This window comes from Notechis scutatus, chromosome 3 (assembly GCF_049901735.1).
Source record: "Notechis scutatus isolate UNSWTSFEM ecotype Mainland chromosome 3, rNotScu1.2, whole genome shotgun sequence".
In the NCBI taxonomy this organism is placed as follows: domain Eukaryota; kingdom Metazoa; phylum Chordata; class Lepidosauria; order Squamata; family Elapidae; genus Notechis; species Notechis scutatus.
The window spans coordinates 170,000,184-170,014,528 of NC_142011.1; the positions used below are offsets into that span (position 1 = coordinate 170,000,184).

Sequence of the window (14,345 nt, forward strand, 5' to 3'; positions counted from 1 at the left end):
TGTAAATGAAAGAACATATGTGAGAACACGGAGGGTTACTTAGAAATTTGGTCTCAGTCAATTCTCGCTAAAGTCAACTACTTCTCTAGCACACAGTGGTGGGATCCTGCTGAGGATGTTCCTTGGGCTATAAAAGGAAATACACTTCTAATTTCTAGTATTAGTTTGCTACGGTGGCGCAGTGATTAGAGTGCAGGCTACTTCTGCTGTTGGCTGCCTGCAATTTGGCAGTTAAAATCTCACCAGGTGAAGGTTGACTCAGCCTTCCATCCTTCTGAAGTGGGTAAAATGAGGACCCAAATTGTTGAGGGCAATATGCTGACTCTGTAAATTGCTTAAAAAGGGATGTGAAGCACTGTGAAGCGCTATATAAATCTAAGTGCTATTGCTGTTATTATAGTAGTAGGTTTCATAAATGATAGAGGGAATTACCTCTCCTACCCCCTATTAAAGCTATCAATAGAAGAAAATGATTAGGATATTATACTATCAACCCTAGCATATGTATATTTATTAATAAGTCATGTTGTGTCCCATAATAGCCTTCAAAGTGGCTTACAGTATAAACCATTAAGTAATATACTTTTATCCATATATTGAAAATACAAAAGAATGTGAGATAAGCTATTAAAAATTTTAATTACATGACACTTTAAAATGGATATCCTCCCCCCTCCCCCCAATATGTCCCGGATTTGATCACACAATTCTGTGCACGTTCTTCAAAAATAAAATCTCTTTCTACTATTTGGTATAAATTACTTCCAGGTAAATCTACACTAGAAAGCATTCTGATGTTGCATTGAAGACCTTTCTATCTGCTCTTAAAACATTATTGAAGCATAACCTTAGTTCACAATATTTTACCATCCAGCCACCCCATCCCTGAGCACCTGCTTTTCCTTTTAAGCATTCGATTGTTTCCATTTCCTAGGCTTAGTGATGCATTGTTTGCAATAAAGCTCTCCAGGCACTGGGTAGTTACTGAGATAAAACTGCTCTGTCAGTGGAACTCATTTTAATTTTGTTTACCTGCAGGAGAAGATTGGAAAATCACTATAGTCACTGGAGGTTTTGAAACAGCTGGCACAACAGCAACTGTGTCCCTTTATGTTTACGGAGATAACAAGGCTTCAGGTCCTCTTATACTGGGATCTGGAAAACACCAGCTGTTTAATCCCAACAGTACAGATACATTCCAGGTACAATATGACTTCATATAAACAATGAAGAGTAGTTGAGTTATTTAAAACAGGTTTATTCTAAGGTGAATAAGTGACAGACATTTATAATACTTCTATTGTAATGATTTCAATTCATATTTCATTGTCTCAGTGGTTCATTGAAATAACATGTAACATTCCTGGAAGAACTGAGTGATTGCATATTTATGGCACCAATCATACTAAGATTAGTCACTAAGAAGATGGTTGGAGTATGGGAAGACACCAAGCTACTATTATATATCAATATTTCTTTTTCCTTTCTGATGCATATACGGCTGTTTATTTACATGCTATAAAACAGAGATTGAGTTGCACACAACCTAACCTGCTTCGAACCATTGATTTCAGGGTTTAACAGTTCAGCCTGCCAGGTAATTCTTAGGACTCTTTATTATGACCACATTAAACTCCTTGAGTTGACAGTAAAATATGCTAATATAAATTGCACTACTCCAATAAATTTTATTCTGCCTCAATGCTGAGATCATTGCAAGACGATTTAAAGGCAATGGTTGGGAGAAATCCAGATTGCTCCCCCTCCTATCCACAGTCACTTACTGTTGCAGAAAGGATTATAATGTGTGTGGTAGGGATGTATGATGGGGAAGGCTTGAAGCCTGTTCATGCTCGAAGCCTGTTACTTGGGCTTTTTCTGAATAAGGGCTTTGACAGCATCTGAAACACCACTAAACCTCATTGGAAAAAGTTGTTCAGATGACAAGTAATATCCATGGTGGGGCTTTATCATGTTAATAAATAAATAAAAATTGATACTGCTTCTCCTCCCAAAGTAATGAAACCAGTAAGAAAGTATAGTTCTGTAAATCTCTTTCTTAGCAGCAACTTCAAAAAAATTAGAACAGACTGATTTGGGACAGGTTGAATCAAAAAGAGCTAGTAGAAGTTGGCAATCCTCCCTGATTTAAATCAGCAAGGGCACCAGTCTCCTTTTCTGACCTGTCTAGCATTATTTGAACTGTTTGTTAAATATATATTTAAAAACAAGTTTAATGTTCTTCTAAAACAGCTACCATCCATCCATTATCCAAGTAATGTTTTCATGACAATGTTGTTTTCCAAATGTCTAGATAGTGTTAGCAAATATCTTTGAAGAAGCCAGGTATCCAGACTCTCCTGCAATCCAAGCCAAAAGCACCATAAACCACCACTAAGGTAGTACTTAGCCACCAAAAAGCAGCAGCTTCAGGTGACAGGTGGGGCGTGCATAAGCGCACCAACGTGCCTACCGTCCCTGTCCTATTGTTTCTCTTATTCTTCTTTTATTTTTCTTATATGTACCCATTTCATGTATTCACAACTATGTATACACTTATACTTATTATCTTGTAAACAATTGGCAAATCAAATAAATAAATAAAATAAAATAAATAAAATAGGAGTGGGGCAGAGGTTCATTCAGCAGGTTCTGACCAGTTCTGGAGAACCAGTAGCGGAAATTTTGAGTAGTTCGGAGAACCGGCAAATAGCACCTCTGACTGGAGATTTTATAGTATCCTACCCCGCCACGCCTACCTAGCCATGCCCACAGAACCGGTAGTAAAAAATTTTGAATCCCACCACTGGAGGGGGGCAAATCCAGTCTCTGGCCATATCATCAGAGAGGCTCATAGATCAACAAGGCTGGTATTATGTGAAGGGAGAAAGTTATTTTTAAACAGCTAAAGACTCATTTAGAGTGCCACCTTGCTACTTAGAGAAAGACCTCACTAATATGTTCTTTAAAAATAGTTAGAAGGACAGGAGCACACAGACATAGGTAGTATTCATTTAATGGCTAGAAGTGGGACTGACAACTCTGCATTAAGCAACATGGTCATTCAGTGAAATGACATGTGAACACACACTTGCAGGCTCACTTCCACTGTGGCCATTAAGCAAATCACCTGTAGTTGTTTAAATACAAATCATGTGGCTATGATTTACAATTCTGCTGCAGCCTTGTCCATTGACTACTTGTTGGAGGCTGGCAGTAAAGCATGAAAATCACATCAGAGAGGAGACGCTGAAACAGTCAGAAGTCAGAAGTTGTAAAGTTACTTTTTCAGCAGCATTATAATTTTGAAAGACAGCTAGACAGGTCACTTGTTAAGTGGGGATTGTCTGGATTAACAAACTGAGGGCTGGTGCATTTATTTTAGTTGTTAGTCTTTAAAGCCAAAGAAAGCACAATAACTTTTTTTTCCACTCATAGCTTGGACCATAATAACTGATAATTAACCCCTAATTTTGGGACAACACTTTTATTAATCATTCTAGAAAATGTCCAGCCAGAAATCACAGCCAAGGTTCCATGTGAGATGTAGATGATGTATGTTTCTTTAAAAACCGTTCAACATTTCCATGTTTGAGGCTCATATTCAGCAGTGGGATCCTACGTGTTCCACTACTGGTTTCGATGATCGCACGTGCAGCTTTCCACACAGCAGCTGAGGCCTGCAGCGCCAATCGACTGAGAGGATTAAAGAAGATCCTATGCTTTTCTCTTCTTGATCCACTCAGCTGATCATGGGAGGCTTTTTAAACCTCTTCGGCTGAACCGGACCAAACTGGACCAAACCGGACCAATACTACCACTGCTCATATTCAGAAGAAAACTTTATATGAAGGTCTCTGTATCTTGAACAAATTTAGATCTCCTTTAAAGTATTAATCCGCTCAGAAACTTACAAATTCAGTGAGTGTTTTAGCCTGGAATTGCTAATGCTACTAAGCCATATCTCCCAGACCACTTCTTGAACTTTTAGCAAGCTTCTGGGTCACAATTTTTAGATTCACTAGTAGCTGTCCAAAATATAATCCATTTCCATTACCAGCCCAGCACAGAAGTTTCCAAGCATATCAATATGTTTCATTTTGCAACTGACTATTCATTTTCTTGGCATTTTCTTTGGAATACTTACTCAACTTTCCATTTAGAATAAAACCCTATGATTTCCTAGTGGTCCACCATCCAAGCTCATGAATAGTTTTTCAACCAAGATTGGCTAGGTAATCAGGAAGTTATCAGATATTCAACTCAACTTGAAGAAAACTTTGATCTTATTTTATTATGAAATGCATGAGTTTTCATTTTATCAAAAAATAAACCCAAAACACTTTTGCTTCCTATTAACATTCAGGACATTGGACGCAGTGGTGGGATTCTACCAGTTTCCCTACCGGTTCAGTAATCGCACACTTTGTGCATGCACAGCTTTCAACACCAGCTGAGGTTCTGCTGTGCCAATCATCTGAGAGGATAAAGAACAGAAAAGTGCAGGATGGGTGGGAGGGCGGATCCTGTGCTTTTCTCTTCTTTCTGTTCTCAGCTGATCGTCAGAGCTTTTTTTTCCTATCGGTTCAGTCCAACCGGTAGCAACTTTTGCTACCCGTTGGGCTGAACCGGGCCGAACTGTTAGCATTTCACCACTGATTTGAAGGGACAGTAGGAGACAGTGGAAGATTACATCAGATGATATCCACAGGGAAATCCACTAAAAACTAATAAAGCACACCAGTTTCATAGATAACATAGAATAAAGTATGTAGCTGCCTTTATGCCCTTAAGATGGTGGGATGGGATAATGGGAATTGTTAACCAATAAAGCTAAAAGGCACCAATATGTGGAGCTGGTGCACATAATGTAAAATATAAGACATGTAAAATAATGACAGTTAACAAAATTAAACTAGTATGCATTGTAATAGCCATTGCAACTACCAACATTACATTTACCCCCTTTCAGTAATGATTGTTTTTAAAAATTAAAACTGTCACCTTCCCCTAATCCAGGTGCAGATATTGATTAGAAGAAGACCTTGAATTTGAACTGTGAAATGAGTTCCATGGATATCTGAGAAATCAATGTCTCTGGGACTAAGTGACAAGCACAAAGTAATGGGATTTATTTCAAGAAGGAGACAATACCTCCCATTCTCAGTATTTGTCTGTTGTTTTGATTAATTGTATAGATTTAGTTCCTCCCAAAATAAAATATGTGACATGAAATATACCTTCAGTTGCAATCGGTATACATCCTTTTGGTATAGGAGATTCAGTTCTGTCATCTTTTCGTAAATCTTTAAGCTGCCTAGATAACTTTTTTAAAAAAATTGCTGCTGTGGTTCCACCCTTCAAATTTTGAAGTTTGGAAAATTTGATTGGGAACAGAGACTTGTGGAGGTCCAGAATTTGAACAGTTGTAGTATGTCTGCCTAGCTCCAAATAAGTAATAATATTCCCAGTTGTCTGTTTCCATTTAAAAGCTCAACTTCAGCAGAATCTAGTGGATGCTTAATTGTCTGAAGCTATACAGAAGTTCTTTACAGTGATATTTTTGGATGCTGAATATTGAACTTGAGACCATTTGCATGCAAAAAGCTATAAGTTTTCACTGTGATAACAAACTTTAGCCCCTAAGTAGTCAATGGAAGTAAACATATTACCAAAAGGAATTACCCAAATCAATTTCAAATTTCAAAACTAAAAACTTTGGATTTGTATTAGTTATTATGAAAAACTGTAAGAATTCATTGTTAAATAATACAGGCAATAAATGGGCCATTGCCTTGGTTCTCTGGATCTATACAAAGATCTCCCTATACGTTGCTTCTATTTTCAACATAAATGCACAAAATATATTAATAGCTTTTAGGTGCTATTATTTTGCTAACATATTCTGGATGTTCTTGATAAAGATGCAAAGTGGCTATGAATGAAAAATAATTCTATGCCCTACTTTCCCCATGTTGCAGACCTGTTAGAAATATATTTACATAAGGTACAAATATAAGAAATGTTGACAGTGATGGATGTGTAAACATCTTTATTCCTTGCAATAGTGAAATAAAATAAAAGACAGAAAGAAAATTTCTTATTGCATTGTACTGGCAGTAATATTCTTAAGGTTAGTAAGGACTGACAGAATGTCTTGAATAAGCAGTCGTTATATAGATTTCAGCTGTCTGCCCCTTCAAAACACATCACATAAGTTGGCACATCTCAGCACAATTGGCAATCTGTGCTTAAAGGTAGTTTGATAACTGGAACACTAGGTGAATTGAAGATAAAGCTTTGTCAATCGGCACAAAAATGATACCTGCCATATCCTCTGGTTGTTTTCCAATAATTTGAAAAATTGAACAAGCTAAAGATTCAGAACAGACTGTTCAGTACAGATAAATGCTTATGTACATACAGATGAATTTGTGGGTTTCATGCATTTTTTAAAAAATATGGGCAGATAGTCTGTACTAGTGGATGAAAATGTAATACAAACACTCCTACGTACTCTCAAGGAGCAGAGTGAACAGCCTTGGTGTAAAGAACACTGCTTCTTTATACACAAATCCTTAAATGTGAAATTGCTGCTGAAGGATGCCTGGTTTTTTTATGATGCAAGACCAGGAATTCTCAAAGATGATATGAAATATGGGTACAGTAATAAGGAAAAATTGCAGTGTGTCACTCAAGTGGTAATTTTCAATCTTTTCAAGGAAGGAAAGAGATTATGAGATGGATAGTTGGGAGTTGGCAGGATTTTGGGAGTGGGGAATGTTGCTGACTGTGGAAATTGGGCTGGTAGGAATTATTGAAGGGAAAAAGAGAAAGAGATCAGGTTCAGTTCCAGGAGGGAAAAACAAAGCTATCAAAGGTGAGCTGTCAGCTGTGTGTTATCAGGTAGTCACATTAAGATTGTTCTTGCAGCAGATATTGTTTGAACCTATTTTCTTGGTTTCAGGGTTGTGGTCTATTAAAATGTTATCCTGTAAAAGCTGCTCACTGAGACTTTACCTTCAGTAAGGCCCATTTCTCAACTCTATCTACAGAATTCAGTGCTAACTGTAAATTTAAAGTTTTCCTGCAAAAACCCAATCAATCAGAACAGAACTGGAAGGGACTTTGGAAGTCTTCTAGTCCAACCCCCCTGATCAAGTAGGAAACCCTATATCATTTCAGACAGGTGGCTGTCCGTCTTTTCTTAAGCATCTTCAGTGATGAAGCACCCACAACTTCTGAAGGCAAGCTGTTCCGCTGGTTAATTGTCGTCACTGTTAGGAAGCTTCTCCTTAATTCCAGATTTCCATCCATTGTTTCTTGTCCTGCCCTCTAATGCTTTGGAAGATAAGTTGCCCCCCTTCTCTTTGTGGCAACCTCTCAAACACTGGACTGCTGGTATCATGTCCCACCCGGTCCTTCTCTTCTCTTCTCTAGCCTAGCCAAACCCAAATCCTGCAATCCTCTTTTTCATAGGTTCCTGCTTCATACTGGAAAGAATGGATTGCCTCTCAGCTCCCAAAGATAGTAGCCCCTCTTTGAAGAGAAAGGCCAAAGACGAATGATTTGTGGGTGATCTTAGTTGCGATTTGGCCAGGGAACCAGAAGGAAGGCTATGGGGAAATGATGCTGCGTCTATACGGTTCTACACTCACTTTGGTCACCTTTGCAGGCCCTGGATGTTCTTGGTATGTGGAGGGGTCAATCAGTGAACTGTCATTCCTCAAATGCTGGGGAGCAATAACAGAAATAAAAGAGACTAGTATGATACATTACACTGATGTGGCAGTTTTCCAAAAAGAAGGTGGGAAATGCCAATTGGGGGGGACGGGACAGATAAGAAGCAACATAGACCAAAGCTGAATGGGAGAAGAGGAAGAGAATTAGGATGGCCACTGACTAGAATATCCCATTAGGGTGTGAGCAGTGGTGGGATTCAAATAATTGAACAACCGGTTCTCTGCCCTAATGATTTCTTCCAACAACCAGTTCACCAAACTGCTCAGAAAGTTAACAACCGGTTCTCCCGAAGTGGTGCGAACTGGCAGAATCCCACCACTGGATATGGTGGTAAGGGTTTAGTTTGGCAAGACTCTGTCTATTGGATGTAAGCAAGTAAAGAACTGAATGTTGGCTGGCTTGATTGTTGGTAGATAAGAGTCACAGGAATTCAAGGTGGACTAGAGTTAGATCTCTTGTGGGCACAAAGGGACTCATAACTGATGATCCCTCCCTTGAGCTCTGCCTGGTCATCTACTGCAAAAACCTTTTCAAATAATACATGAGAAACTAATGAAGCTGGGACTTAATCAAGGAAACAAAATCAAATAATATTTTGCATTTCATCTTTAATTAGTTCAGCAGAAGGAAGTAAAGAAGCGTATAATGCTCTTCAGCTTCAGTGCATGTTTACAAGAAGTGTTTTGTGTGGTTACTTATCTGATATCCTGTCTTTGGCATAATGTATTGTAACTGAATTCAATATTAACCTTCTACATTTATAGGTTCCCCACTCCAATGTTTTCTATGTCATTTTTTTTGTCCATTCCATTGTATCTGATTTTGTACCTTGCTAGACAAGTCCCTGCAGTTTCTTGGAAAGTGTTCAACAGTGTTTTGCTATTGCCTGCTTCCTAGAGCTGAGAGAAAGTGACTGACCCAAGGTCACCCAGCTGGTTATGGGACCAGAACTCATGGTCCTCCAGTTTCTAGCTTGATGTTTTAACCACTATACTATACTGGCTCTTCATTTCATTTAACTGTGTCAAATGTTACTGCTTTGACCTTCCATAATAATATATTTGTTAAATGTATTGTTTTAGGATTAATGCAGTAAAGACAAGAAGTCTTTGATAATCTGTCACTAAATCTCGTGTTAGCACTCTGAATAAATCTATTACATTTATACTTAAGCAAAATAATCCCTAAACAGGATAGCAATGGTACTTAGGATAAAAGTATAACTAAGGCCATTAACACATTTGAACTGTACTCAGTTGGCTCAGTTTTGAATGTAAAATCTTAGTAGAATTAGATAGAATCTTCTAATCATGTGGGTTGAGTCTGTAATATTTAAAATAAATGCATAGAGGTGGTAGTAGACTTTAGAAGAAACCCTCCTATACTACCACCTCTTACAATACTAGACAACACAGTATCAACAGTAGAGACCTTCAAATTTCTAGGTTCTACTATATCACATGACCTAAAATGGACACCTAACATCAAAAACATCATCAAAAAAGCACAACAAAGAATGTTTTTTTCTGCACCAACTCAGAAAGCTCAAACTGCCCAAGGAGCTGCTGATACAGTTCTACAGAGGAATTATTGAGTCTATCATCTGCACCTCTATAACTGTCTGGTTTGGTTCTGCAACCCAACAGGAAAGACACAGGCTTCAGAGGATAATTAGGACTGCATAAAAAACAATTACTACCCACCTGCCTTCAATTGAGGACCTGTATACTGCACGAGTCAAAAAGAGGGCTGTGAAAATATTTACAGACCCCTCACATCCCGGACATAAACTGTTTCAACTCCTTTCCTCAAAACAACACTATAGAGCGCTGCACACCAGAACAACTAGACACAAGAACAGTTTTTCCCCGAAAGCCATCACTCTGCTAAACAAATAATTCCCTCAACACTGTTCAACTATTTACAAAGTGTACACTACTATTGCTGTTAATCTTCTCACCACTCCTTATCAACCATCCCCTCCCACTTGACTGTTTCCTAGTATGATTTGATTGTTGATTGTACCCTATGACTATCATTAAGTGTTGTATGTTATGATTCTTAATTCTTAAAAAATGTACCTTTTCTTTATGTATATTGAGAGTATTTACACCAAGACAAATTCCTTGTGTGTCCAATCACACTTGGCCAATAAAGTATTCTATTCTATTCTATTCTATTCTATTCTATTCTATTCTATTCTATTCTATTCTATTCTATTCTATTCTATATGGTTATAACATACAATATGTATCTACAAAGGTTCCAAAATCAGCAATAGAGCTTTTCACCAAATCTCTTTTCAGTTTCAATTCTTGCAAGTATCTCCAAGGATGAGGGAACTTTTGCTAATTGTCCTTCTCGTCTCCTAGAAAAAATGTCCTAAGAAAAGTTAAGCTACCCACTTTAGTGCATTTTTCATCATTGGGCTATGACCTTCTTATTCTCCCCCAGGCCTTCTAAACATCATGCTATCTTTATTTTATGTTAATGATAGTTATTGGAGGATTTGTTTATTAACATTTCAGTTTCATTTCATTTAATTATTTAGATTTATCTGTATGGGCAACTGAAATAAAATGAAAAGTTTTCTTATCTATTTATATTTTCCAGATTAACCTAAAAAATATTGGAGAACCATATAAAATCCGAATTGGCCATGACAACAGTGGAACAAATCCCAGTTGGTACCTGAATGAAATTAGATTTCAAAAGATGAATTTTCCATCTGAGCAAGAAATGTGCTTTCCTGTCAACTGCTGGTTATCTGAAGATCAAGGAGATGGAGACACATGGAGAGAAATACCAATTAGGAGACCTAAAAAAAACCTTCTACCATGTATGTCTATAATATATAATTATTTTTAATTCAGCTATATGCTATCACAACTAATATTATGTATTAATATGAATTAGTTTCAATTACATAGTTTTATTATTCATCCCAATATTATGAAAGTAAGGAGATGAGTGGGAAAACTTTAGATGTTTGGGAATTATACTTAGCTAGTATTTTTCAAAATACTAACTAGCTCAAGTACTTATTCTCCAGAAATATATTTAAAATGTGCCAAGATCAGTGGATTGTTTTAGCAACTTCTACATCCTCACTTAAGCATTTCATGAAAAATATAAATTAATACATTCCCTTGTGTAGTACAGAGGAAATCTAGACTGTTACATTTTCAGAACTGTTTTAATAAAGTTTATTTGACAAGACTGTGAACTTTGGCAAGTTACAATTATCTAAATATTATGTGTTAGGGAAGAATTATTTGCACAGTCTTGCACACAGTGAATGAAATAAGAATGTAAATGACTTTAGCAAATGAATTAGCAATTAATAATGGTGGAAGTTAGGAGGAATTGTGCAATCAGTCAGGCCACTGTTATTTAATTTTACTTATTATATCTAAAAGTATTCACAGTCAGGAAAACTAGGTTAGTTTTCTGATGTACTGAACCATTGATAGAATCCAAACACATAGTCTAAAAAGGGAAATGAAGGTACTAAAGGCAAGCAACTGCATTCCCAATTTAGCACAGTAAACCTTGCTATTTATCAATATAGTATACTTTTGGTAAAAGAGAACTTGAAGTACCAGAAATAATTACAGAGTCGAATGCATAATCTGAATAATATAGTCTAACAGGACAGAATAATGGAACTATGGAAATATATACTTTGCGAAATATTTGGGTGATGTTCTTTGGAATGTCCTTCCCAGACCAAGCACGCACAAATACACAAAGTTTTACTAATCAGGCTTGGAAATACACACACACACACACACACACACACACACACACAATATAGAGACACATTAACCCCCAAAGTGCAGTGTCTTATCAGTGTTCAAAATCTAAGTGGCACACCAGAAAGTAATCAGATGGAACCTGGGGGTCAAAGGTTATGGCAGATTCATCAGCTGGTCCAGGTTCAAAATCAGGGTTGCAAGGTTCATAATTCAAGGCACACAAAATTGAAGCTAACAGTGACTATCATCAAAGGAGAGCCTATGCTTGCTGCCCATTTAAGAAGCAAACCTGGTGATGGTTTGGATAGTAATTCTGTGCCCTCAAGACCAATGGCAGTCATGGCTACTGTTGCTGTTTGCCCTATGTCCTTTGCCTGTTCGGATGACAGTCTGTCTGGCAGCAGTGGAGCTTCCGGTTCATTGTCCATCAGAATTTCTAAAGCTGCTCTGGCCCTGGCTGCTTATCAGTGGTCCTTCTCTCTGATTCCAAATCTGAGCCCAAGAATGCATTCTGGAACATAAGTCAACTAATTTCAAGTAGCTGCATATTTTATGTGATGTGTTAATGGTATATTTTTCTATTTCATGCTGAGTCCTAATAAAGACACAGTTGTTTTAAGTTGCTGAGTTTGACCTCTCACATTTTCCAGAGTATCTCCTACAAATAATTTTCAGAGCATGCACAGCCCTATGTTCCAGGATCATCTACTGTAAGAGATGGTAATCCGTGCCTTGCATCCAGAACAGGATGTACCAGTGGTGGGATTCAATTTTTTTTTACTACCGGGACATGGCTTAGTGGGCGTGGCAGGGGAAGGATACTGTAAAATCTCCCATCAGAAGTAGTATTTGCTGATTCTCCAAACTACTCAAAATTTCCCCGACCGGTTTTCCAGAACTGGTCAGAACCTGCTGAATACCAACTCTGGGATGTACCCATTGAAGCCTTTTAAAGCTGCAGAGTGACATTATTCAGAAATTTAGGCTACAATTATTGACAGTCAGGCTGGGTTTTGTAGTGTTTCTTTTTGGAACTATGCTATACAGGGGTGGGATCCGACAGGGTTAACTACCAGTTCGGTGATTTACGAGGTTCGGTGATTTACGATGTGCTTCCTTGTACTCTGTGCGCGCACCTGTAAATCATCAGCAGCCTGGTACCTGGACAGCTGAGCAGCGCTGCATGCCGAGAAGCAGCCTTTGAAAAAGTACTTTTTTCCTACTTTTTTAACTGCAGCTGTGCCTCGCATGGCAGCTGAAGTTGAAAAAGAAGGAAATAATGGTCAGGTAAGAGCCCGGGTGAGCGGGTGGGCAAAAACATCAGCAGACATAGAACTGGTTCTATGTCTGCTGCTCTTCAGAGCTACCAGTTCTACAGAGATGGACAGAACTGGAAGAAACCCATCCCCGATGCTATACTTTATTGTCTTTTCTTTTTTGATTACTTGACTTGTGTTCCATTTCCTTTTTTAATGGTTTACAGTTTGGACATTTATTACTTAAATTTAATTCCATTTTATTCGTAAATTATATTATGATCCAAAAGGAATAAAAATGGAGGTAGGATTCTGACCGGAGTTTATGGGAGCTATTGCCCACATAGTTGGAAGGCATTCAATCAAATGTCATTTTGTTTTTCTTGAGTAATGCTTGGACATGAAAAGACAACCTGAATGGAAACAAAATTTCTTGCATGTCAACAGGTGCCTTTTGGATGTAGTCAAGTAAAAGTTGGGGTTTTTTACAGTTTTTGTTTGAACTACTCTTCTTGTTGGATATAATATTTTCCAAGTAGAATATTTGTTCAACTTTATTAATATTGGCACTCTAATGCCATATTTATCTTTGCCATTCCTAGTACATTATTATTATTAAAATGTATTTGACAAATAAAAGTAAATGGAAACATTTCATAGCTATTAGATACATCCTGAATTTGTACATTTATGACTTCAAATTACTTACTGATTTTAGCTCATATAAGTTGAATATCAATAGACACTCAACCCAACTATGGATGTTTTGCTACTATCTTTTACTATCTCAGAGAGTACAGTTTTGGGCTGTCTGCATTTCTAGTTGTAAAAGGGTAATTGTATAAAAGCTTGGAAACAGCCATTGTGTGTGTGTGTGTGTGTGTGTGTGTGTGTGTGTGTGTGTGTATGTGTATATATATATATATATATATATATATATATATATATATATATATATATATATATATATATATATATATATATATATATATATATATATGATGCATCAAAGGAGACAAATGATACAAGATATCTCATTACAATAGAAAGTAATATATGTAGCTTGGGGTTGAATTGTGGATCCCTGGTGTTCTCTGAGCTTGGTTGTTTGCTTGCAGATCATCAGTGAAATGAGTGTGGAATGTGTTCCCTGTATAGTAGCTTGCCATGCCATTGTTGGTAGGGGTATAGTTTTGTCTTTAATAGTTCCTTAATAGTTCTTGGAGGGTATGGTTTTCTGCTTGATTTTGTCTGCTTATCTGGGGTAAGCTGCCAAAGAGGATAAGGTATAGTCTCTTCCCTTCTTCTTAGCTTTTTATTGTCTCTTTTTAATGGTATGTAAAAGTAGTTTATCTCTGTTTATTGATGCCCAATTTGTCTGAATGTTGAGTTTCCAGGAATTCTCTAGCATTTTTGGATTTAGCTTGGTTGAGGTTTCTCAGTTTCCCACTTAAAACTATGGTTGAATCTGTCCATGTGTTGTGTTGTGTTGTGTAATTTTCTTCATGTTTTGGTGTTTCGTGGATATGTTCTGCTAATTTTCTCCCCATCTGTTTACATAGTGTCTATTACAGTTCTTACACTACAT

At 37.3% G+C, this 14,345-nt stretch overlaps 1 protein-coding gene across 2 annotated transcripts in view; it reads left to right on the top strand.

Annotated features, from left to right (window-relative positions):
• RP1 (RP1 axonemal microtubule associated) overlaps positions 1-14,345 on the top strand; it is a 213,712-nt gene that overhangs the window by 94,978 nt on the left and 104,389 nt on the right. For both annotated transcript variants that reach the window (XM_087961737.1, XM_087961736.1), the window contains exons 25-26: positions 1,039-1,202; positions 10,357-10,582. In XM_087961737.1, coding sequence (XP_087817863.1) covers positions 1,039-1,202; positions 10,357-10,582 — 390 coding nt within the window. The remainder of the gene's footprint in view (positions 1-1,038; positions 1,203-10,356; positions 10,583-14,345) is intronic.